This window comes from Rattus rattus, chromosome 9 (assembly GCF_011064425.1).
Source record: "Rattus rattus isolate New Zealand chromosome 9, Rrattus_CSIRO_v1, whole genome shotgun sequence".
NCBI lineage: Eukaryota > Metazoa > Chordata > Mammalia > Rodentia > Muridae > Rattus > Rattus rattus.
Genome location: NC_046162.1, coordinates 48,769,878 through 48,794,268, shown reverse-complemented (window position 1 = coordinate 48,794,268; position 24,391 = coordinate 48,769,878). Strand labels below are relative to the sequence as shown.

At 48.7% G+C, this 24,391-nt stretch overlaps 1 protein-coding gene across 3 annotated transcripts; it reads left to right on the top strand.

Moving 5' to 3' along the window:
- Positions 1–1,490: 1,490 nt before the first annotated feature.
- Alox15b (arachidonate 15-lipoxygenase type B) lies at positions 1,491–10,452 on the top strand. 3 transcript variants are annotated; one of them, XM_032914089.1, is made up of 14 exons: positions 1,491–1,665; positions 1,753–1,975; positions 2,228–2,309; positions 5,331–5,453; positions 5,644–5,747; positions 7,443–7,615; positions 7,824–7,970; positions 8,076–8,279; positions 8,591–8,677; positions 8,808–8,977; positions 9,134–9,255; positions 9,353–9,453; positions 9,531–9,701; positions 10,123–10,452. In XM_032914089.1, the coding sequence occupies exons 1-14, from the start codon at positions 1,519–1,521 to the stop codon at positions 10,300–10,302; spliced, it is 2,034 nt and encodes a 677-aa protein (XP_032769980.1). In that variant the 5' UTR covers positions 1,491–1,518; the 3' UTR covers positions 10,303–10,452. The 3 variants fall into 3 exon arrangements, with proteins under 3 accessions (XP_032769980.1, XP_032769981.1, XP_032769983.1); XM_032914090.1 differs by lacking the exon at positions 8,591–8,677 and having other exon boundaries at positions 1,519–1,665; positions 10,123–10,302; XM_032914092.1 differs by lacking the exons at positions 8,591–8,677; positions 9,134–9,255 and having other exon boundaries at positions 1,519–1,665; positions 8,808–8,964; positions 10,123–10,302.
- The last annotated feature ends 13,939 nt before the right edge of the window (positions 10,453–24,391 follow it).

Below are 24,391 nucleotides of genomic sequence, written 5' to 3'. Positions count from 1 at the left end.
TTTCCAGAAAAACATCACATGACACAACTGAGTCGCCAAAGAAACCAGAAATTTCCACTTTTTGTGTGTGTGTGTGTGTGTGTGTGAGAGACAGAGAGAGAGAGAGAGAGAGAGAGAGAGAGAGAGAGAGAGAGAAAGAGAGAGAGAGAGAGAGAGAGAGAGAGAGAGAGAGAGAGAGAGAGAGAGAGCCTATCTTCTACATACCACATCATAACACACTGCTCTGGGTCAGGACCAAATGTCCCCAATGCAGCAGGGAGTGGCTCAGAACTAGGAGCCAACATGAAGGCTTCGCTTCTTGATAGTAACAAAATGGCTGAAGTAACACACACATTGAACAATCTTTGTTGTCTCTACCTCTCTTGCAAGACTTTAAAATTTTGGAACCTGCATCCACCGCCCTTTTCCAGTGATATTCCCTTAGCGTGGGGCTCAGACACATCCCTGTGCCCATGACTTCCAGGTGGACACCCTAAGTGACCATTGTACTTAGATGTCTAATGGGCACAGCAAAGAGGATTTCCAGATGAGAAACCCCAAATCTGTTTCCCTCAAGGGTAAACTCTGTCTCTGTCTTCCTTCTGACATCCCTCTCACTCACTCCAGCTCTCCCTTCCCTTCTCCAGTGACCTCAGGATCTTTGCACAGATGACTCCCCAACAGGAAACCAGCTTTCTAGATGTACCCCTTTCAAATATACATTTAACATTTCTGTATGTTACTTGAGTTTTCACATATGTATAGAATGTATTTGATCATACATACCCCATCCCCACTACAACTTTCTGACTTTCCTAACATCCCTTCCAACTTCAGGTCCTCTTCTTTTTTAATAACACACTGAGTCCAATTAGTGATGCCCATAAACACATAGCCTCAGCTCACCTCTCACCTCCTCTGGGTCTCTGAGGGCTTTTCTCTCCACTTCAACTTCTCAGGCTTCTCACATCAGCCATGTCTGACATCTTCCCAGCATTCATTATCATCTAAAATTCTAATACGTGCACAGTGCACTTGAATGTCCTTTCCCCTTGTGATTGATCTTGGTAAACAGGCAAGCAGAGCTAGTCTTGCCTAGACCTGTGTTGGCAGCATCTAATATCCTGGTCAGTGATGGCTCTCAAGATCAGTTATTAAAAGAAATGAAAGCAGCCTTGTAGTATAAGAAGAGCTATAAGGACAGAGACGTGCACCCTCACACACATTTAAAGCTAAGACAGCATGCAAGTAAATTTAATACTTGTACCCCACATCCCAGTTGGGTCTGGATCTAACGCCGGGGACTGGAGTCACCTCCCTGTTTCAGTGCCACCCAATGTCACTCCAGGTTTCTGTCTGTCAACCCACCTACTCCTTGCCCTGAATTCTAGAGCTCTTCCTGGTGTCAAAGCTAAAGGAAATTCAGTGGGTAGCAAACACATTTCTCCTTAACCTGGCTTGGTGGGCGGGGCATCCCTGAGGTTAAACCACCCAGCCAGGTAGTCGAGCTCGCAGTAGAGAGCCAGACTGGTCAGGAGGATGGCTAAATTCAGGGTGAGAGTATCCACCGGGGAGGCCTGTGGGGCTGGCACTTGGGACAAAGTGTCTGTCAGCATCGTGGGAACCCATGGAGAGAGCCCCTTAGTACCTCTGGACCATCTGGGCAAGGAGTTCAGCGCTGGAGCTGTGAGTTTTTGGGGAGCAGGCAATAGAGACTGTGGAGGAAGGGGGGACAGGGGGACCATTCTCGTCATACTAAACAGCCCTTCCTAGGAAGAAGACTTCGAGGTGACGCTTCCCCAGGACGTTGGCACTGTGCTGATGCTGCGAATACACAAGGCACCCCCGGAGGCACCCCTCCCGCTTCTGTCTTTCCCACCTGATGCCTGGTACTGCCGCTGGTTTGAGCTGGAGTGGCTGCCGGGGGCTGCACTTCGCTTCCCCTGTTATCAGTGGCTGGAAGGGGCAGGGGAGCTGGTGCTGAGAGAGGGAGCAGGTGAGGACGCCATGGAACTGGCTGAGGCTGCGGGAGGCACACAGCAGTTTAGAGGTGCCTAGACTTGGGGAGGGGAGAGGTGAACTGGTGCGAAGGCCAGGAAGGGGCAGAGGAGACAGGAGAAAGGAAGGAACTGCAGTGGAAGAAATGTACCCGGGGTGAGGGGACTGGAGGGTTGACAGTAGTTGGGGGGAGAATGTCTGAAACTAGAGATCAGAAAAGTATCCTTTCCATCCATGACCCCGCCTGCAGCCAAGGTGTCCTGGCAAGACCATCACCGTACGCTGCAGGATCAGCGCCAGAAGGAGCTGGAGTCCAGGAAGGACATGTACAGGTGAGGAGGGAGATAGTGACCCCTGCAGGACTCCCTTATGGGATGGGAAGCAGCCAAATCTAAGACTAACCCGGGTACAGCAGTGTTAGCAATAGCGGGCACCTGCGCGGGGAAAGGCAGATGTGCGGTCCGTCTGACTCTGAGCGTGTGATTGAGCAGAGACTGGCATCTTGCCAAGCCTTTCAGGTGACTCTCGCACCCGCTGAAGGTTGAAAGCTACTGCTCTGGCAACCTGTCCTGTAGCTTACGCCTTCTCCTTCTGTCTTTGTGGTTGCCGTTCCTTCGGTTTCTCCTTTTCTCTCACTGGTCGGTTTGTTGCTTTCTCCCATAAATTCAGGCAGAATTCTGGGCATCTAAGGGGGACCCTCAAACCCATTCCTAGACAGCAGAGACACTCCCAGAAAGGGATGCTCTCCGCTGCGTAGGCTCAGCATTGAGAGTTAGAGCAGAGAGCGACCTCCTTGCTGAGCTCACAGTAGGTGAGAATTACAAAGGGGTAAAGTCAGCAGCTGTAATCAGGCAGATGTTTCAAAATCGCCTGGTGCTCTTAATCTCCGCTGCTTTCCAAACTCCCCTGAGCCTCCTGCCCCACCCCACCCCCACCCCACCCCACCCCACCTGCCGCCCAGACTGAGCGAGCACAGGCTCATTTGGTTCCTGGTGATTCGACTTTAGTCACGGAAGCCATGACACTAAATCTCACAGCAGCAAACAGGGGAGCAGGGGAGAGGGGCAGGTGTTGAAATCTATATCCTTGATGATGCAGCCCCAGTTTAGACCCTAACAAAAGGAGCAAATTGCTTACTCTCTTCGATCACTATTTTCCTCTTAGTTTGGGTTGTCGGGGAAAACAAATGAGAATGGTTAAGAATGGAGTTAGTAAGACCCGGGAGTCTAATTCTGCATTCAAGGCTGTGGGTTACTTCTTCAGCACCGGGATTAGTATAAAAGAAAAAAAAAAAAAAAAAAAAAAAAAAAACAGGGCTGGGGATGTAGCCTAGTGGGTAGAGCATGTAACAAGAAAAGCCTTAAAGTTGATCACCTTAAACCAGATAGGGTGAAGTTTACCTGTAACCCCAAAGTTTTTGAGACGGAAGCCGGAGGATCAGGAATTGAAAGTCACCTATAGCTGTATGGTGGATTGGAGGCTCAGTTTATGTGAGACCCTGCCCCCCAACCCCCACCAAGAAAAATCAAAGCGCTCGGACAACATGTATGTTAAGCCCTGCCTAACTGTGGAGGTTAGCAGTGTTCCTGTCCGTTCACCGTGTGAGGACCCTCAGCATTCAGTTAACGTGAGACTTCAGACCCCAGCATCAGCCTCTTCTGGGCGCCAGTGAGAGAAGGCAAGCACTCAGGCCCGCCCATCCTACTGGGGAAGAACCCGCATTTTGCCAAGATTCCCCAGACGGAGCCCGTACTGGGTTGTTTGAGACAAAGAGTTTGGCCACCACCTGGTGGCCGGACACTTGAATTGCACACTGTGACATCAAAACCTCAACCCTAAAAGACTTTTCATTATTGAATGGTTTGTTGGATACTGGTTATGAACCTAAGTCCTTTGCATACTAAGTAAACACACATTACTGATTTATATGCCCGGCTCTCTTAATTTTTTATTTTTATTTATTTTTTTAAAACGTGTGCCAGGCAGTGTGTGTATGCCTTTAACTCCCCAGCACTCTGGGGGAAGGGGTAGACTGAGCTCTGAGTTTGAGACTTGCTTGGTCTACTGAGCCAGTTCCAGGATAGCCAGGGCTACACAGAGGAAACCGTGTCTCAAAACTCCAAAAAAACCGCTCTACTTACATTTTTTACATTGTATGTCTGTATGTACACAGCCTATGATTTGCATGTGGAGGTCAAAAGACATGTTAGGTTGGACAGTGTGCAGTAACTTTTAAGGATTTTTTTTTTTGAGCTGGGGACTGAACCCAGGGCCTCTACCGCTGAACTAAATCCCCAACCCGTGCAGTAACTTTTTTATGTCTAATTTTTACTTTTTAGTTTTGTGTTTTATACTGGAGATTGAACCTAGGGCCTTGGGCATGCTTGGAAGGTGGTCTACTGCTGAGCTGTATTTCCAGCCCTTTTCATTTATTTTATTGATTGATTGCTTGATATTGATTGATTTTTGGCTAGAGAAAGGGTCACACTGTACCGGCCTCAAGTCTAAAAGGTGTTTTTTGAATGAGCCAAATACCAAGTGTTACGCTTGTTGGAACAAAATTTTATTATTTCACTGAAAGTTCTCTGGCTGTGGCTGGCATGACTATGGGACTTAGACATTAGGCCAGGGCAGATACACGGACACAGTTCCCCAAGCTGTGAGAGAAAGCTGCAGGACCTCAGTATGGGATGTCTGCCAAAAGCACCTGAATCCCTGGGAGTAACCCACTCCGGACCCCCACCCTTTAACACGGTGCATTCTGTAGGCACCTGGGGTTCAGATCAATTAAAAAGGAGGTGTGTCAGCAGACTACAGGGGGGATTAGGGAGAATAGCCACACCTCAGACCATAAACCTAGGTGATTCCCTCTCAGGTACCAGATGCTTTTCCTTCTCCCTTCATTCCTCTGATTTCCTTCCTCCTCCCTCCTTCCCTTTCTCCCTTCTTCCTCCTTCCCTCCTTCCCTCCCTCTTTCCACCCCCCTCCTTCCCTCCTCCCCTTCCTTCCTCCTTCCTTCCCTCTGCTTTCCTGGATCCCAGTCTTCCTAGCTAACAATCCCAACACTCACATACTATAATCCAGACACTTAAGAGACCCACCCACCCCCCGGGTTTTTGGCTCAGCTCCAACCTCAGATCCCTCCAGTTGACCCAACTTGGGCCAGGTGCTCAGAAGTCTCACTGTGGGGACATGTAGCTTCCTGTGAGTGTAGAGGGAGGGAAGGTCTCAGGGAGGCTCCTGCTGGCAGAAGGGGGCTGGCTGTAGCCAGGGTCCCCTGGGGCAGGGATTCTTCTGTCTCAGTGGAGGGCTCCTAAGGCCTGCTGCTAACCACTCACCGGCCCACGTTACAGCTGGAAGACTTACATTGAAGGTTGGCCTCACTGCCTTGACCACGAGACCGTGAAAGACTTGGACCTCAACATCAAGTACTCTGCAATGAAGAACGCCAAATTCTTCTTTAAAGCCCAGTCTGCGTGAGGATGCCTCTCTGTCCCTTGCCCACAGCTCTACATTCTCTCTTCTCCTCAGTTCCTTACTTCACTTACATAGTTCACTCAGGTCTCCTATCCTGCAGGATGGTGGCTACCTCAGGGGCGCTATCTCAGGCAGAGGAGGGTCTCCTGGGACCTAGTGCCTTACCCCACACTTCACATTTTCCATCAGGTTTACAGAGCTGAAATTCAAAGGGCTCCTGGACCGCACAGGACTCTGGAGGAGTCTGAGGGAGATGAAAAGGATGTTTAACTTCCACAACACTCCAGCAGCAGGTGAACCACTGGGGCCAGGATCCTAACCTCTCTCTGGGATATCAGTTCCCATCTCTGCCAGGAGGCTCAAACGAAATTATATAACTAATTCATTGTAAGCAACCATTCACCTTGTGACTTTAGACAGGCTTCTCGCCCTTCTTCCTAGACCTTAAAGTTCTCACAGACACATAGAGATGGTAGGTAGAGGGACCCTTGACCCAATCCAAAAGTTATCCATAAACTATGGTTGGGGTTGTGGAATCAGACCTCACAGTGAAGTCAGGCTGTGGTGACTTCAAATCACATCATTGCTGTTCCTTGCCATGTTGGGTTCAGAATTAGGTGACAGGAGGACTCACCCTAGTTTTCAGGGTGGAAGCTCTAAGAGGGAGGATCAGTGGACATTAACACTGAGGATGAGGTATGGGGCAGAGAGTCCTCAAAGGACTCAGGACAGGAAAAATGAAGGCCATGAAGACAGAAGAATGGGAAACCTATAAGAACAAAAAGATGGGACTGGAGAGATGGCTCAGTGGTTAAGAGCACTGACTATTCTTCCAGAGGTCCTGAGTTCAAATCCCAGCAACCACATGGTGGCTCACAACCATCTGTAAATGAGATCTGGTGCCCTCTTCTGGCCTGCAGTCACATATGCAGGCAGAATGCTGTACATTAAAAAAAAAAAAAAAAAAAAAAAAAAAAAAAAAAAAAAAGATGCTATGGACCAAATGGACTAAGGGAAAGAAAGTCAGGGAACAGAAGTCATGTCCATGTTTGAGTGGGCTGTGGCAAGGTGAGGCTTTCCTAAGCACCAGGTGCTGGGAATGATGCGCTCCATGGGGGTGGTGCTCTGGGAGGTGCTCCGGAGGGTGGTGTTCCAGGGGGATGGTGCTCCAGGGGGGGTGCTCTGAGAGGTGGTGCTCCAGGGGGTGGTGCTCCAGGGAATAGTGCAGGGAATAGTGCTCTGAGAGGTGGTGCTCCAGGGGGTGGTGCTCCAGAGAATAGTGCTCTGAGAGGTGGTGCTCCAGGGGTGGTGTTCCAGGGGTGGTGTTCCAGGGGTGGTGCTCCAGGGGTGGTGCTCCAGGGGTGGGGTGGAGGTTGAAGGAAGATCAGCCACTGGGTTCTAGCTGAGGACAGAGGACGGTGGCCTCATCACGGCCGTGGCTGTATAGGGATGAAGTGGACAGATGGGCAGAGACACCAAGGATGGAGAATCCATGGTTCTTGGAGGAGAGGAAAGTTGCTACCTAAGGAGAGTCTAGGCTCTGCCATACACAGTCAAGGAGACAACTTGCCACTTCCTGGGGTGCCAGGAAGGCAGTGGAAGCTGAGCTGGAGGAGAGACCCAGTTACCTTGCTTTTGAGGCTAGTGAGCAACCCAGGCTGGTATCAGGTAGACGGCGTGAAGATGGACTGAGATTAAGAGTTGATTTTTTGGGGGTTGGGGATTTAGCTCAGTGGTAGAGCACTTGCCTAGGAAGCGCAAGGCCCTGGGTTCGGTCCCCAGCTCCGAAAAAAAAAACCAAAAAAAAAAAAAAAAAAAAAAAAAAAAGAGTTGATTTTTGGTGAATGGGCGGTAACCAAATCCAAGGAGTCAGGGGCGGGGTTTCAGTATCAGAAATGAATAGGACAAAAGAGAACTCCCCCATGCAAGTAAGGAGATCTGTGAGAACCTCGGTGACCTCGGTCTCCTTACCCCCCACCCTTCTGCAGAGTATGTGTTTGCACACTGGCAGGAAGATGCCTTCTTCGCCTCCCAGTTCCTAAATGGCCTCAACCCAGTTCTGATTCGCCGCTGTCGCAGACTCCCAGAGAACTTCCCAGTCACTGATGAAATGGTGGCCCCAGTGCTGGGCCCTGGGACCAGTCTGCAGGCTGAGTTGGAGGTGGGTGGGGCACAGACTGAAAGCTCTACAAACCCTATCCTAGCTTCTCGAGGCTCACCCCCCTACTGGAGACAGAGGGACCAACTATGCCTAGCTTGCCAAGAACCAACTCTCACAATGCGCTCCCTGGGTAACCCTGGGCCTTCTTCCTGCTACTGCCCCAGCTTTAGGACGCCGGGTGCAGTCAGGGCTCCCTTTCCTCCTGCAGAAGGGCTCCCTGTTCTTGGTGGACCATGGCATTCTTTCTGGAGTGCAAACCAATGTCATCAATGGAAAGCCTCAGTTCTCGGCAGCCCCGATGACCCTATTATACCAGAGCCCAGGGTCCGGACCCCTGCTTCCCATCGCCATACAGGTCTGTAAGAAGGCAGGGGACAGGGGCAATGGCAACGTACAGAGGGTGCCTCTGAGTGATTGACAGAGACTGACACTGCCCCCTCCCTGCTGGCTTTGCACACAGCTCAAACAGACTCCCGGGCCAGACAACCCCATCTTCCTGCCCAGCGATGACAAGTGGGACTGGCTCCTGGCCAAGACCTGGGTGCGCAACGCTGAGTTTTCCATCCACGAGGCTCTCACGCATCTGCTGCATGCCCACCTGATTCCAGAAGTCTTTGCCTTGGCCACACTGCGTCAGCTGCCCCACTGTCACCCTCTCTTCAAGGTCGGTGGCTCGACAAGTTGGCCCAAGCCAGATGTGGTGGCACACACCTTTAATCCCCAGCATTTGGAGGGCTGAGGCAGGAGGATCAATAAAAGTTCCCAAGGTTCTCATTTGACAAATTGATCAGAGGGAAGAAAAGGCCTCCTGAAAGCCTTAGACAAGATGCTCTGGGGCCGAGACTTCTTCACTGGGCAGGGGACGCTGCCACCAACTGCAGCCTCCTGTCCTTGCTGACTTTTTCTGCGTGACTCACAGGGTGGGTGGTTTGTGGGAACAGGTTTGGTCTCCCCAACTTTGCCATCTCCTTCCAGCTGCTGATTCCTCACACTCGGTACACACTGCACATCAACACGCTCGCCCGCCAGCTGCTCATTGCCCCTGGGAAGGTGGTGGACAAGGTAGGAGCTGCCTTTGGAGGGGTGGGCCCTCTTCAGTTGGAAGACGATGGAGATCTGGGGTGGGCGTGGCCCCCGTTACCCTGCTACCTCTGCTGCCCCTGCTTTTGAAGCCAAGAGTTCTCTCCCTCAGTCCACAGGCCTTGGCATTGGGGGATTCTCTGACCTGATAAAGAGAAACATGGAGCAGCTGAGCTATTCTGTCCTGTGTCTCCCTGAAGATATCCGAGCCCGAGATGTGGGAGACATCCCAGGATACTATTACCGAGATGATGGGATGCAGATCTGGAGTGCAATAAGGAGGTGAAGGAGCCATCCCCAGGAAGCCACGTGGGCAGGAGATGGGGTACCCTGCAGAGATTCACAACAAGGAGGGGCTTATGAGGGTTACCCTGGGCAAGGGCGCTTCCTGTAACGGAGCAGGTGGAGTCCGGAATTGAATCCAGGTATCTCTTGCAGCTTCGTCTCTGAGATAGTTGACATCTACTACCCAAGTGACGCATCTGTCCGAGATGACCAAGAGCTCCAGGCCTGGGTGGGGGAGATCTTCTCTGAGGGCTTCCTCAGCCAAGAAAGCTCAGGTACAGGGACCTTAGCCCTTGGGCACAGCACACCCAGACCTCTCCGTGAGGTCCTCAGGTCCCAAGAAGGCACAGTCCCAACCCAGCTCTTCCACAGGTATGCCCTCCTTGTTGGACACCCAGGAAGCCCTGGTCCAATATGTTACCATGGTGATATTCACCTGCTCAGCCAAGCATGCAGCTGTCAGTGCAAGCCAGGTAAGGAAGGGTCAGGCCTACAGGCATGGTGATGGAGAGTCTGAGTCTTGGTCTCATTTTATCTTCTCTGCCTTCAGTTTGACTCGTGTGTTTGGATGCCCAATCTGCCACCTTCCATGCAGCTACCACCATCTACTTCCAAAGGCCAGGCAAGCCCTGAGGGTTTCATAGCTACACTCCCAGCAGTCAATGCCACATGTGATGTCATCATCGCCCTCTGGCTGCTAAGCAAGGAGCCAGGGGACCGTGTAAGTATGAACTAGGCGTCAGGACAGGCTGGATAGGGAAGTATGTTTTGTTTACATTCCCTGGCCCAAAATTCTCCCTGACCCACATACACACACCTCAGTTTCCCAGTGACATTATCCAGTGACCATCTTGCAGTGAGGACCAGTATCTAAAAAAAGAAAAGATAATGAAAACTCACCTTCATCAATGATGGTAACGTGGGAATAAATGTTCCTTCATATCTTCAAGTTAAACAGTCTAATTGCTGGCGGTCACTGTCATTTAGGAAAAGGCTTAGGGTACTGACAAGGTGAGGCTCAGCTAAGGACTGTGTACAGTGACTGGGGCTAGGGACAAACTGTGGGTATGGCCAGCCATGGTGGGTTGCAGCTGCTCAGAAGATGGAGACCTCAGCAGCTCAGCCTTGTGATTGGTCCCCAGAGGCCCCTGGGCCACTATCCAGATGAGCACTTCACAGAGGAGGCCCCACGGCGGAGCATCTCGGCCTTCCAGAGAAAGCTGATCCAGATATCCAGTGGCATCAGGAAGAGGAACCAAAGCCTGGCACTGCCCTACACCTACCTGGATCCTCCCCTCATCGAGAACAGTGTCTCCATCTAAAACATTGGAGAAGACGGTCCCATGCGACATAGAGATCTCTTGACGATTCCGCTCCAAGCAGCAAGTGTTACAGAGAAAAAGAAGTCTTTCAAAATATTACAGGTCCCCATATGTTTCTCCTGAACAACCAAGCCCCCTGTTACTCACCCCTGAAACATCTCTCTCTCTCTCTCTCTCTCTCTCTCTCTCTCTCACACACACTCTCACACACACACACACACACACACACACACACACACACACAATAAAAAAAATCAAAACAGACAAACCTAAACTCCCACAGAAGACAAGATCTCACAGTAGAGGGACATCAAAAATGTCTGGAGACCCCAAGCTTCAGGGATTTTTGCTAGTTTGCTTTGTTTTGTATCACATTAACCACGGACAGTAACAGAAGCTCAGAACCTTTGTCCTCTGACCACAGCCACTGAGACCTCACCGTCACCTACACAGGAAGTAGTCCAACCAAAGTCTGCCCAAGGGGTCCATCATCACCTAGGACCTCACACGGAAATGGTTTAGCACTGAGAAGGGATTATTGGAGTTAGGCACAAAGAGCAGGACGGGTGAATACACGGCTGCTGCTCCTCCAGATGACCAGGGTAGCTCACAACCATGTGACGTTCTAATTCCAGAGGCCTCCTGTGGCTTCCGAGGACTTCAGGCAGGCAGGCAAAGCACCCAAATACATAAAAATTACATTCTTAGGAGAGAGGGATATACTACCATTTCTACTTCAGCTCTTCTCAAAACCACCCCTAAAGTGAATTGTGAACCAGGCCCCCTTTCCAGAGAATTAGAAAATGTTCTCAAATCTCTAATATCTTGCCGTCTACAATCCATCTTCATTCTAAAATTCCAATATTTTGTGTACAGTCTCTAGTTCTGGGGGAGGGGTTGTTTGTTGTTTTTTGTTGTTGTTGTTGGGTTTGTTTTGTTGGGTTTTTTTTTTCCTGGTTCCGACTCCATGGCTGTTTGTTAATGTAACCAACCAGTCCATTCCAAGGCACCTGGTGATTTTCAGCAAAGTCTTCAATTCCATAAGATTTATATAAAACAATACTCAAAATTTGACATATACTCTTGGGCTGGATGGCCCAATGGTTAAGAGCACTTGCTGCTCTTCCTTAAGACCAGGTTCTATTGGTTCCCAGCACCCATGTCAGTTACAGTCAGCCCGAGAGAATCAGAGGCCTTGACAGAGTACTCCTGTAAACACACACACACACACACACACACACACACACACACACACAAATGTACATATGTTAATGATGGATGGTTAGATAGATAGGTATATAGATTAATAGATAGAATATATATGAATCCAACCATTAAATCCAATAGACCCAAGCTTCAGAAGGGCAGTGTGACCAGGCAATGGTGGTGTACACCTCTAATCCCAGCACTTGTCAGGGAGAAGCAGGAGAATCTGTGAGTTTGAGGCTAGCCCAGTGTACAGAGTGAGTTCCAGGGTAGTCAGGATTACAGAAAACAAACAAAAAAACCCATGTCTTGAAAAATCAAAAGGAAAAAAAAAAGGAAGGAACGAAGGAAGCCCTTGACCTGTTCATTTTTCACCGACGCTCTTGTGCCATAAAATGATGTAGAGATATTCATCTCTCACACTGTTTTGGTTTCTGTCGATGAGCAAGTCCTTTGGGTTGAGAGATGGCTCATGGTTAAGAGTGTGCACTGCTCCTCCAGAGGATCTGAGTTTGGTTCCCAGCATCCACATCACCTGATCACCACTGCCTGCCTAGCCCCAGGGAATCAGACATCTCTGGCTTCCACAGTCACCTGCACGCACATGTACAAATCCACATGTAGACACATACCTACACATCCTTTTAAAAAATAAAAATCAAACCCTAAAAAGTAAAGACGTTGGGCCCTACCTTGGGGTGTTTCCCTTCCCCCTTGCTGAGCCTTTCAGCCTGCTATGGCAAGAAGTTTTTTACACCCTTGGTAGCCGCTCTCAGCCCCTGTTTTGGGGCCGGGACTTTCCACAACGCAATTTTTTTTCCTGTTTTCCTGGTTGGGGATTTTCCACCTGCTCTAGTACTTTTCCACTGTTTTTGCCTCTTGTATAGAAGGAGATCTCAGTAAAGCCTGGATGGCATTCTCTTAACACGAATGACCCGCGTATATGTTTCTTCTTAAATCTCGCAGGCCTACACCTGGTTCTCGGTGTCCTGATGATGCAGGCATCGTCATAAATAAACAGTTTCTGATTGCTTAAGTCATAAGAGGAGGTGAAGCTACGTGGCTTTCAGTGTTCAACTGTTAAACCCCATTTCAGGTAGGACTAGAAATCTAGCAAGCAGCTGAGACCCAAGAGTGAAGCCCACTCTCCTCAGCCTTGGGGCGGGAAGAGTAAAGCTTCTGCTGACCTCTTTCCTTCGCTTACTTGCCTCAGTATTTACACTTCTGAACACTGAGTGCCCACTAAGAATCATGAGGCCTTCCCAACGTTTTCCAGCTGACCTTTTTGTCTGGGTTGGATTGGGGCCACGTGAGTGAATCTGGCCAATGGACTACGAGAGGAAGTAATGCCGGTCACTTCCAAGATAAGCAGTTTGGAGCTGAGGTGCCTTTTTCTGCTGCAACTCTGAGGCTGCCTTGCAGGCATGCTGTGTGAACTCCAACCTTACCTCTGCCTCTGTAAGCTTGGGAGAATACGGTATCCAGCCCAGCAGAAACTCTGTCAGCACATGCTGAGCGCAGGAATTAATGTCCAAACAATTCTCAAAGCCCTGTCTTCATTTACCTATGTCTTCTCAATTAGACCATGACTTTCTTGAAGGTAGAAACTAAATCTTTTCAACTTTAGATGTCATATGTCCAGCCCTGTACCCAGGCACAAGAGATATCCAACCATTTTTTATGTTTAAAGAAAGATGGCTGAATGGATAGGTGGTAAAAGTTTCAGGTCTGGGCACTGGGATAGACTGTCACTCTAGATAAGGAATTTATTGGAAGAATTCTTAATGGCTTGGACAGACAACTGCATGGTGAGGGTATGAGGAGAGTTCCAGCCCCCATACCATAGACAGCATGGTTGTGAGTCAGAGTGAGGGTCCTTCTACAGGTCTCAGAAGGAAGGGGCAGGTTTTACACAGCCAGGCCTGCTGTGGTTCCTGGAGCAGTGGGGTGGGGGTGGGGGGATTCCAGCTAGGGGTGTACAACCCTGAGGAAGTACAGGAAATGAGGAGGCGGGACACATCCAGATCATGTGTACTCATTAAATAAGTGGGGGGAGCGGAGGTCTCACCATTGCCACCAACAGCCTCGGGATAACCCAGGGACAATGGCAGCCTGAGTTGTGCTGTTCTGAGGTCTGGGGAAGTGAGAATGGCACTTATCATTCTCTGGAATCTGGACACCTGACACTTTACTGACTCATGGGCAGGCTCGTGCTAGGGAATCGCCTTTCCTCTATAGCAGCTGCCAGAAAGAGGCCACAGGTGAGCGGGGCCTCATCAGCCAATAATCTCAGACCTAACCTGGGTGCATACATGAACTTAGGAACTGGAGCACTATTGTTCCCCAATAATAAATTGTTTGTTTTGATGTGTTTATATATAATTAATTTATACTTAATTTGTATTTATTTATAAATTATTATATTTTTTAAATTATGTGTGAATGGGTATGTTATTGATGCGCCTAAGCGCAGTGCCTGAAGAAGCCAGAAGAGGGCATCAGGTCATTAGTAGCTAGAGTTGGTGTTGGCTCGCAGCCACCTGACCTGAGTCCCTGGCTGAAGGAGCAGCAAGTGCAGTCTCTCCAGACCCTCAGCAGGTCTTTTGAGATGAACTATCATTTTAGAGAGAAGGGAAAATCCAGTGGCTCTTAGCTGAAGGAATCCGTGCAGTCGGTCTCTACCCAAGCTTAGAGAAGCCACTGCTGCCTTCAGCTCAGACCCTGTGAGCCTATGATTACAGGCGTGGTGGAATCCCAAATAAACTCTCCGGCTGGTTTCAGCTGGCAAAAACCAACCAAACAAACAAACAAACAAAAACAAAAAACACCACAACAACAAAAAACCCAAAATACGGGGCTGGGGATTTAAAACAAACAAAAAAAAAAAAAGAAAAAAAACAAAACAAAGAAAAAAAAAAAAAATGGCTACCTAAAAAAAAGAAAAAGAAAAAATTAAAAAAAAAAAAAAAAAAAAAAAAAAAAAAAACCCTCAAAATACTAATTTTAGAGCTTGCATGGTTTAGCACTGCATTGATAGTCTCACACTAGTTTGCTACAGGAAAGACCTTTGCCATGTCCACCTGAGAAGATGGAATCTCAACTGAGAAAATGGCCTGTGGACAAGTCTGGGAATTCTCCTGATTAGCAATTGATGTGGGCAGAGCCATGGGAGAGCGCAGCCCACTATGGGTAGCATCATCCTCTCTGTCTCCTTTCCTCCCTCCCTCCCTCCTCCTCCTCCCTCTGTCTGTCTGTCTGTCTCTCTCTTTACATGAATATACCACAGGTGCTCTCTGTCTTGCTCTCTTTACATGAAGACACCACAGGTGTGCTTGCTCACAGCGACCACAAGAGGGCGCCAGCCCCTCTGGAACTGCAGTGACAGGCAACTGTGAGCCATCTATCTGAACTCAGGGCCTCTGAAAGAGCCGTCAGTACCCTTAACCACTCACTATGCCATCTCTCTAAAGTCTGTTTTGAAGGGAAAGTTTCTATTTCTCCATTCTTTAGTCATTCAAAAAAGTCTTTCTTTTCTCAGTACTTTCTTTTTTTTTTCTTTTTTCTTTTCTTTTTTTTTTCTTTTTTTCGGAGCTGGGGACCGAACCCAGGGCCTTACTTTCTTTTTTTTTTTTTTTTTTGGTTCTTTTTTTCCGAGCTGGGGCCCGAACCCAGGGCCTTGCCCTTCCTTGGTAAGCGCTCTACCGCTGGGCTAAATCCCCCCCCCCCCGACCTTACTTTCTTAAACATTAAGTTTTGCATGGTATGAATTTCTGGGCTTAGATTCAATCACAGTGAGTTTTGCGCATGTGTGCGTGTGCATGTACGCGCGCGCGCACGCACACACACACACACACACACACACACACACACACACACACACACACACTACACTGCGAGTCCTTGGGTTTGTAGCCATAGGAGAAGAGAAGGTTGTTACAGGTAACATTTGCCCCAAGGAAATACCAAATTAGTGGTCCCACAGGAATAAAGATATTCTAAAGAGACTTGTGATCTCTCTTTGGCTGTCAGACAATTGAAATAATGGTATCAAAGGAATTTCAGATTCCCCAGGAATCTCATGCATGCTGGGAGAAGGAAAGGAGAGCTTGGTGCAGCCGGAAGAGGAACTTGACTACCAGGAAGAGATTTCACGGAGGTCTGACAACTTGTCAGACCACCTTACAGGAGGGACAGGAACAGAGACAGCGAAGACTAGAAAAGCCACACCTGGGCCAGGCCTGGGTATTTACGTGTGCTCCTTGTCCTCCAGTCAAACTTACACCTCTGCCAGGACACCAAAGATGGACTTGGAGGGCACTAGATGTCTTTATTTGTTCCTTTCCTAATGTGTCACATTGGGGACATTAATCAATCCCTCCCTCTCTCTATCCCCCCCCTCTCTTTCTGTCTCTGTCTCTCTGTCTCTCTGTCTCTCTGTCTCTCTCCCTCCCTCCTGCCCTTCCTCCCTCTCTCCCCAGCACTTTATATTTCATTTTTAAGACAAGTAAAACAAGGTCTCTCTATGTAGCCCTGGCTGTCTGGATCTTGCTCTGTAGACCAGTGTCTGCCTCCAAACATGGGGAGTAAAGGCATGTGCCCTCACACTCACGTCTCTCTGAGACTTGTAAGCAGCACCAGGGAACAAACCAGGGCATGCTAAGTGCAGGGCATGGGTCTGGAATCTCTATAGATAGATAATAGATAGATAGATAGATAGATAGATAGATAGATAGATAGATAGATAGATAGATAGATGATAGATAGATAGATAGATGATAGATAGATAGATAGATAGACAGACAGACAGACAGACAGACAGACGGGCAGACAGACCAGCGATACAATCCAGAGTTTTCCAGCAGTGTTAAGAAGTTTTAATGTGGATCCCACAGATCCTTATTTCTAAAGCCATGGAGATGTTGTGCCTGCTCTGAGGAGGTCAGAGTACAGCCTGCCTCATATTGGTGCACAACTGGCAAACTTAACACGGTGCGGTTGATAAACAGAAGGCAGTTTTGGGCACAGTGTGCAATCTAGAGCATATATTTTGGATTCAGGAAAATGCTGTCTTGGGAGGATTTTTACAAGGTGTCATTTTTACTATATTCTTTAAATGTAGTGAGTTTTTTTTTTTTACTTAATTGTAGAAAATACAGTATGTTTCTCTCACATTCCCCACACTGAGCAAGCTCTCTTCCAATTTAGTTCTGCCCTGGCCAGTAGATCTTTCTCAATTTATTTTCTTTATTTTGTTTCTCTTTAATTGAGAACAGGAGGCCAAATCCGACTGTTTGGAGCTTCCAGGACCTTAAAATCTCCACTAAAAAGGGGAGACTTACCCCCAAGTTTCTCAGACTGTGAAGTCTAATCAAGAGGGGAGTAGTTGGGTACATGTGCCAATCATACAAACACTGTTCCTTCCCTCCCCCAGGAAACAGTGGGTGCCAACACAGGAGAAAAGAAACTCGGGCCAGTGGGCATAAAGGCTGGCCACACATGCTCTGCTGGTTCTTGCTCCAGGGTTCCAGAGAGAAGAAAGAAGAATGAGAGGAGAGAGCAAAGTGGGCTTTCTCACAGTACAGGGAACATTTTCCCCAGGATGAGGTAGCCACACAATGAGCCGGAGAGGGTCACTGCAGTGGCTTGCCACCCTGGTAGACTATAGCAGGCTGTCTGTTCTCACTTTTTTTTTCATTGCCTTCAGGTCCCAACAGTGTCTTGGTCAATGACCTTCAGCTGTGAACAGAATGCATCACTTCCTGCAAGGTGTCAAAAGGAACGCTTCAGTTTACCCACTGATACAATGTTAGCAAGCCAGGGTCACAATTCAGGTCAGGCAGAGTTTGCCCACTGATACAATGTTAGCAAGCTAGGGTCACAGTCCAGGTCAAGAAGAATTTACCCACTGATACAATGTTAGCAAGCTAGGGTCACAGTCCAGGTCAGGAAGAGTTTACCCACTGATACAATGTTAGCAAGCTAGGATCACAGTTCAGGTCAGGGTATTGCCAGACATCATCAGCTGCCTCTGGATCATTCAGCAGCTGCCACAAATGTCAGAACAAGGAATAGCCAAAAGAGGAGACGTGGGTTGTTTTTTTTGTTTGTTTGTTTGTTTGTTTGTTTTTCTTTTACAGGGCAACAAAATACTGTGTTTTAAAAAAAGACAAAAAACAAAAAACAAAAAAGCAGTGTGTGGAGGAAGCCTGGTAGCATGACCAGAAAAAAAAATTACCAACCCCTTGAGAGAATTTATTTAAATGCTTTGCAACAGAGCAAAAGTTCCCAGGGGAAGCAGGAAAAGTACCGAGCCATAGCCTTGATTTAAAAGAAAGAAAGGAAGAAGGAAAGAAAGAAAGAAAGAAAGAAAGAAAGAAAGAAAGAAAGAAAGAAAGAAAGAAAGAAAGAGAAAGAAAGAAAGAAAGAAGGGAAGGAAGGAAGGAAGGAAGGAAGGAAGGAAGAAAGAAAGAAAGAAAGAAAAAGAAATGAATGAATGAATATTAAGTCTGTGTCAGCAAACTTTACAACAAATGTTGGGAATCTTGTTTGTCAGATGATGAGGGACTTCAAGCAGACTCCAGGAGAGGCGGGCTCCTTTCCCTTTCCATGTCCCTGTAACTCCCCCTTTCTGTCCTCTTAAACACTAATGCCGCACCACTGAAGAGCCGCCCACACCCCATCAGCCTTCTGTCCCCTATATACTCCAGCATCACCAGACAGATGGGTAGGAGTGATAAACCTCAGGTGAAAAGCGACCCTCCCTTCCCTCCTGTAAAAGAATGTTAAAACCTCTTTACCTGGCTTGGAGAGATGGCTCACAGCAGTTAAGATCAGTTAAGAGAAGATGAGTTTGGCTCTTCCAGAGGACCCAGGTTCAATTCCCACCATCTACACAGCAGCCCACAACTGTCTATTACTCCAGTTCCAGGGGATCCAATGCCCTTTCCTGGCCTCTGCAGGAACCAGACGCACACATGGTGCACAGACAAAAAACACTTGTACACATAAAGATAAATAATTTTATTTTTCAAAATTTAAGTAATTGAATCAATTCAAATTCAAAGGGGGAAAGTCTGGAAGGAAAGATGGATGCATGCTCACCTGTTGAGAAAGCAGAGGATGAGACTGCAGGGCCACGGGAGGGGCAGGGAGGATGATCCTAAAATGGACTGAGGAGGGAGGGAGAAAGAAAGAGGAGGTGTGGTGCTGTCTGTCTATAATCCCAGCCCCCAGGTCAGGCTGAGCTATACAGGAGAACCTGTCTAATTTTAAAAAGAAAGAAAAATATTACCCAAAATTGGTAAATTAAGAAGACAATTGCCTCTTTCCGTGACTCTCTGTCTTTCTGTCCCTGTCTTCCTGTGTCTTGTCTCTCTCAGTCTCTGTCTTTCTCTCTGTCTCTCTGTCTTTCTCTCTGTCTCTCTGTCTTTCTCTCTGTCTCTCTGTCTTTCTGTCTGTCTGTCTGTCTCTCTCTCTCTGATTTTGTGTGTGTGTGTGTGTGTGTGTGTGTGTGTGTGTGTGTGTCCTCCCTGTGTATCTGCACATGCACATGGTGCCTCTGCTGCCTGCGGATCAAGATGTAGAACTCTGAGCTACCCCCACCCCACCCCAGCACCACATCTGCTTGGGTGCTGCCCTGCTTCCCACCATGATAATGGACTAAACTTCTAAACTATAAGCCAGCCCCAATTAAATGCTTCCCTTTATGAGTTGTCATGGTCACGATGTCTCTTCACAGCAACAAAACCCAAACTAAGACAGCACCTTACAGGGCTTCCAAAAGTATGGCCCAAAAGCAGAATCTCGGAATTCTACATCTTTGAGGTAACACGAGTCACACACACTTCCTGTGGCACAAACACTACTCCTTTGCCTTCCTTAGGCACCTGTGACCTCTGTCCCCGGCAGCAAACCAGGTGACTAAAACTGGGGAAAACGAATCAGGGCTTTGGCATCTGCTCACCACCACCCCCTCCACCACCTGGTAGACCACTCTGTCCTCTACTGAGTGAACCATGATCATCCTCTGAGACCCTGTACCAGGGTCGTTAACTGGAGGCCTGGTTGGTAGCTTCACCCCAACTCTGCTGCACCGGCACCATCCTACCAGCAGGTTTTCTACCACTCAGATCAGCAAAGCGAGGCCATAGCGGCTGGCAGGCTGTAGAGGGGGACAGTGCGTCCCCAGGACACCTACAGCCTGCTGCCAAGGCTGCAGTTCCTAACGCTAGGCAGGGCCTCTGTGCCCTTGCCCCTCCCAAGTTTGGATTTTTGCTACTGGCTGTATTTTTCATCTTTAATTTGCATATTGATGTAAAGGCTGTGCTAGCTGTTGTCAGAGAACAAATTGCACTTTGGCATAGACAGTACCATCCGCGCTGCTGAACCCTTTGGCAGTTCTGTCATGACTCCTGAAGGGACGCTAGCCAGCTCAAGCCTGGCAAACATGGCTCTGGCAGGCCTTGCCCTTCTCCTTCATTCCCTCTGCCTTGGTAAAGACTCTCAGACTACATTCCTAAAGCGAGCCGCCAAGATCTGTTCCCTTATTGGCCATCTCCTCCTCCGGAGGCTGACCACCAAGGTCCAGCTATCAAAGTATTAAAATCCAGCCATCAAAAGCTCCCTTTGGCTCACCTAATTAACATGCCCAACTAAAATTAATTGTTGATTGATTAAAATTAATTGTTAAGACGAGTCCTAGCACAGGTTTCCCCTTGTACCTTTACAAACTGTCAGTTGCCTATGGGCCATGTCTGTCTCCTCTCTATCCAGGGGCAGTCCTTTGTCCCCTCCAAGACAAACACCCTTCCCCCTCTCCCTTGTTCCTGTCCCCTTTTCCCTCATCCTCTTGTAGAAGTTAGGTCTGGTTCTTACTCCCAGCTCCATGCTCCCAGAAATAAAATTCGGACTCACAATATATTTGCAAATTCTTTAGCCACATAGCTAGGTTTTCTCTAACTCATAACTTAAAATAACCCATTTATCCTAATCTACATTTTGCCTCGTGGCTGCAGCCTGTGCTCAGGAACTAAGTGTCTGTCTCCTTAAATCTTCCCAGGCCAATCTCCCGTGCCTGGCAGTATCCCAGAATCCTCTCTGCCTGCACAATGTCCCACCTCCTATTCCTGCCTAAGCTGTAGGTCATTGAATTTAGTATTGGCCGGTGCTACGTCCATACAGAGATGAGATATTTTCTCTACATCTTCTATCTCCTGGCTTTGTCTCTTATCCCTGACCTTTGTCCCTCTGGGGCACATCAACCTCCTTTGTGCTGAAGACTTGGTCATAGGTGTCCTGTTTTGTTTTTGTCATTTTTCAGCTCCAGCAATTGAGAAGTAACCCTTCTAGGACGTGAGCCCTGGCATCTTTTGCATCCTTCTGGGCTCTGTCTCACTAGACATCTGCATGGCATTAGGCTGCTATAGAAGAGTTGGCCTTGCTCACTTTACGTCCTCAGCCACAGGGGAAGCAGAATCACAGCAGGAAGGTTAATTAGCACAGGGCCAGTCAGTAGACCGTGTGCTTGGCCCTGTGGCCCCGTGTAACACTGAGCTACACTTCTTCAGTTTCCGTCTGATGCTCCCCTGTCCCCTCATTCCACTTTGCTCAGACACCTAAGCAAGATACCCCCCATCTCCCTGCCCAGTGGCCCAGCAGAACACTGGCCAAGACTGGGACATCACTCAGAAGTGCTGGCACCTGAAACAGTCACTTGTCTGCTCTAAATGTGACTTTTGTGACATGTGCCACCATGTGCCACCCATCTTTACTATGAGGAGGAGCCCTGTCCGCATGCCCAGAGCTGCAGGAGACAGGCTGCCTCTCCTGACTTCTGCCTCTGGCTCTTGCTGGCTGCTCCCTGCTTACTTTTACTACACCATCAACATCAGCATCCAAGAGAGCTGAGGGCTCTCTGGCCTCTACAGTCCATCACTGGAATGGAAGGGCTCCTTAAAGCCAAACACCAGAAGACTGACGGCCTCTGCCTATCCCATCAGCTGATGATCTAGAGGTCCAGGATTTCCCCTACTACTACCACCGGAAGTGTTTGCTGTGTAGCCAAGACAACATGGATAAGTGAAGCTCCCTGTGGCCTAAGGACTTTGAATGACTCACTCTCTGCCACATCTTGTTATTACTAACCCACCCTACCTTTCCACCACCACCACCACCACCACCACCACCACCACCACCACCACCACCACCACCACTCTACCCCTGCATAAACCCTTCTCTAAATTCTCAAGACCTTCCTGCCTCACCTCCTTTTTCCCAGCTGTGGGACCTTGGGTAAGTTTCTTAACTTCTCATGTGACAATGTAGGACATTCAGCTACCTGTCTCATAAATTGTTGTTAAAACTAACTGCAAACACACACACACACACACACACACACACACACACACACACACACACACACAACTAACTGCAAAGCCCTAATATCAGACGCAAGTGAAGCAGACATGCTTTCTGAGAGTGAACTGTTAGTGTGATTGTTGGTATGGGGTACAGAGTGTGAATGTTCACCCCATACAGCCTCCGCTCCACGGTTGCTCACTTTCCACTGTCTAAGGCTTTCCTGGGGATGCACTACTCACACTAGGTGAGTCCTTAGTCACACGTAGCTCTTGTCTTCACTCTGGACATATGGTCCCCTTTCGGTCCCCACATCCACCATCAGCCTGCCTAAGGACCTCTGTACTCCCTGGTATTATGACAGGGCTACTACTATTCAGGAGACTCACATGGCGTGCCTGTGTGTGTGTGTGTGTGTGTGTGTGTGTGTGTGTGTGTGTGTGTATGCTCATGTGTGTTCAGGTGGATATGCCCGTGTACACGCAGCGGCCAAAGGAGAGCACCAGATCCCTCAGAACTGGAGTTAGAGCACGTGTGGGCTCTCCAGCTTGTGACAAGGGTGCTGGATCCAAACTGTAGTCCTCACTGCTCAGCTGGGCAAGCAGACATCACCCCTGAAGCACTTCTCCAAGCTCTCTAGATATTGTTCCATTTAGGTTTTTGCTTTTTCAAACAGATCAATGTACAGACTCCCCCAAGCCTGAATCTTCCTTCCCTTCCCGCTCTTTCTATTTCCATGCTGATAAGTCATTTGAATACAGAAAGCAAAATAAGATAAACCTTGTCAGCCAATCAAAACACATCTGTAAGCAGAGCACAGCCAGTGGAGCTGGCCGGGTTTCCCTCCTTGGCTTGCCTTTCCTCTTTTTCAGGGCAGCTACTTCCAGCCCTCTTCCCTGGGTAGCAGTGATGCCCTCCAGCTGTTAGTCAGCATGCTTTGTGAGTGATGCCGTCAACCTCTGTTCCCAACAACGGGAGAGGGGGTAGGGACTCAGAGCTCCAGACCTCCCCCCCCCCACCCCTGCCGCCCGCCCCCGGGAGGTTTTCTAGATTTATTTTATATGTATGTTTTGCTCACGTGTATGTCTGTGCACCTCATGTGTGCCTAGTGCCTATGGAGTCAGAAGGTGGCATCAGATCCCCCGGAATTGGAGTCCTGCATAGGTATGAACCCCTGCGGGTGCTCAAGTGCTGAACCATCTGTCTCTCCAACACCAGAGTAGTTCTATGAGGGTTTCTGAGTCTGATCTTAGGTGAAGCATCTACCTCTGGCCAGCCCCCTGCTGTGTGACAGGTTTTCCTGGGGAGATGCAACACACACACACACACACACACACACACACACACACACACACACTGCATCACACTGAAAGAAAGCCCACAACAGACCAGAGTACAAGCATGGGTACCACCAAACTCCAATTTGGTAAACCAATGAGTTTTATTGGAATTATTTACAGGAACAGATATAACTAAAAACCATTGTGTTACTAAAGCCCACTCTAGCAGGCGTGACAGCTCACAAAAGCTGGGAGCCTGGAACACACCGCACAGCCCACGGGCAGCTCGGGTTAGATAGATAGCCCTTTCCCGGCAGCCCCAGTGATCTCTGCTTTGTCCAGGTGGGCGGGCTTACCGGAAAAGCTTCTTTGTATCTTGGTTTCTCTGAGAGTGGCTAACAGAGGTCTTTACTGTTTGTATACTCTTTGGGGCCAGAAGGGCCTGGCTGATGGATCTATTGGCCCCTCCTTACTGCTTTCCATGTACCCAGCTGCCCCGGCTTCATCTGATCTTACCGAATTCAGTTGTTCAGTGGCCAGTGACCGGGTGGTAAACAGCATCACAGGAGGGGACTGAGCACAGCATCAGTGCTCTGTACTGACTAAACTTGGGGTATCAGCTTGACTTCAGTTCCTGGATGGCCAATATTCCTACAGCTACCCCCCTCCCTACTCCCACCCAGCAGCCTCACTTCCTGAGGTCAGTGCCATGTACCAGGTTCTTGTGTTCCAGGTTCCCAGCTTTTGTGAGCTGTCACGAATGCTAGAGTGGGCTTTGGTAACGCAGTGACAGCGAATGGAGGCAAAGCCCAATGTGGGCACTGGAGGGAGTCCTGAGATGACAGGTGAGAGAAGGAAGACGACCAGAGGGACAGTGGTTCACTTGACGAATGCCCTCATCAGGGTGAGCTCCTCCAAGTGACCTAAGGGAGCTTGTGGGGAGGGGAGGCTTAGGGTGATCCGGCTTCCTAGTAGATGGAGCTGAGTCCCGGCTGAGTTTTGATGACTGTAGCTTGGGCAGTTCAGGTTTCTTGTAGGCTGGTGGTCTTTTGTTGGAGTGGTGCTTGGTTTATGTTTCAGATTGGATTCACCTTGGGATCTGGCTTCTTTACGTAGGCACTGGGTAGACTAAGTCTCTGTAGGAGGGCACTTCAGAAGGACCAGAACTGTAAGTTCAAAGCTAAGATCCAAATCCCAGCCTTTTTCCTCCCTTCTTGCCCTCAGCAGTACCTGGGTACCTACACAGA

Coding starts and splice junctions, on each gene's coding strand:
- Alox15b (XM_032914089.1), top strand. CDS start 1,519: ATGGCTAAATTCAGGGTGAGAGTATCCACCGGGGAGGCCTGTGGGGCT. Junction 2,310..5,330: donor TCCAGGAAGGACATGTACAG/GTGAGGAGGGAG, acceptor CCCACGTTACAG/CTGGAAGACTTACATTGAAG. Junction 5,748..7,442: donor CCACAACACTCCAGCAGCAG/GTGAACCACTGG, acceptor ACCCTTCTGCAG/AGTATGTGTTTGCACACTGG.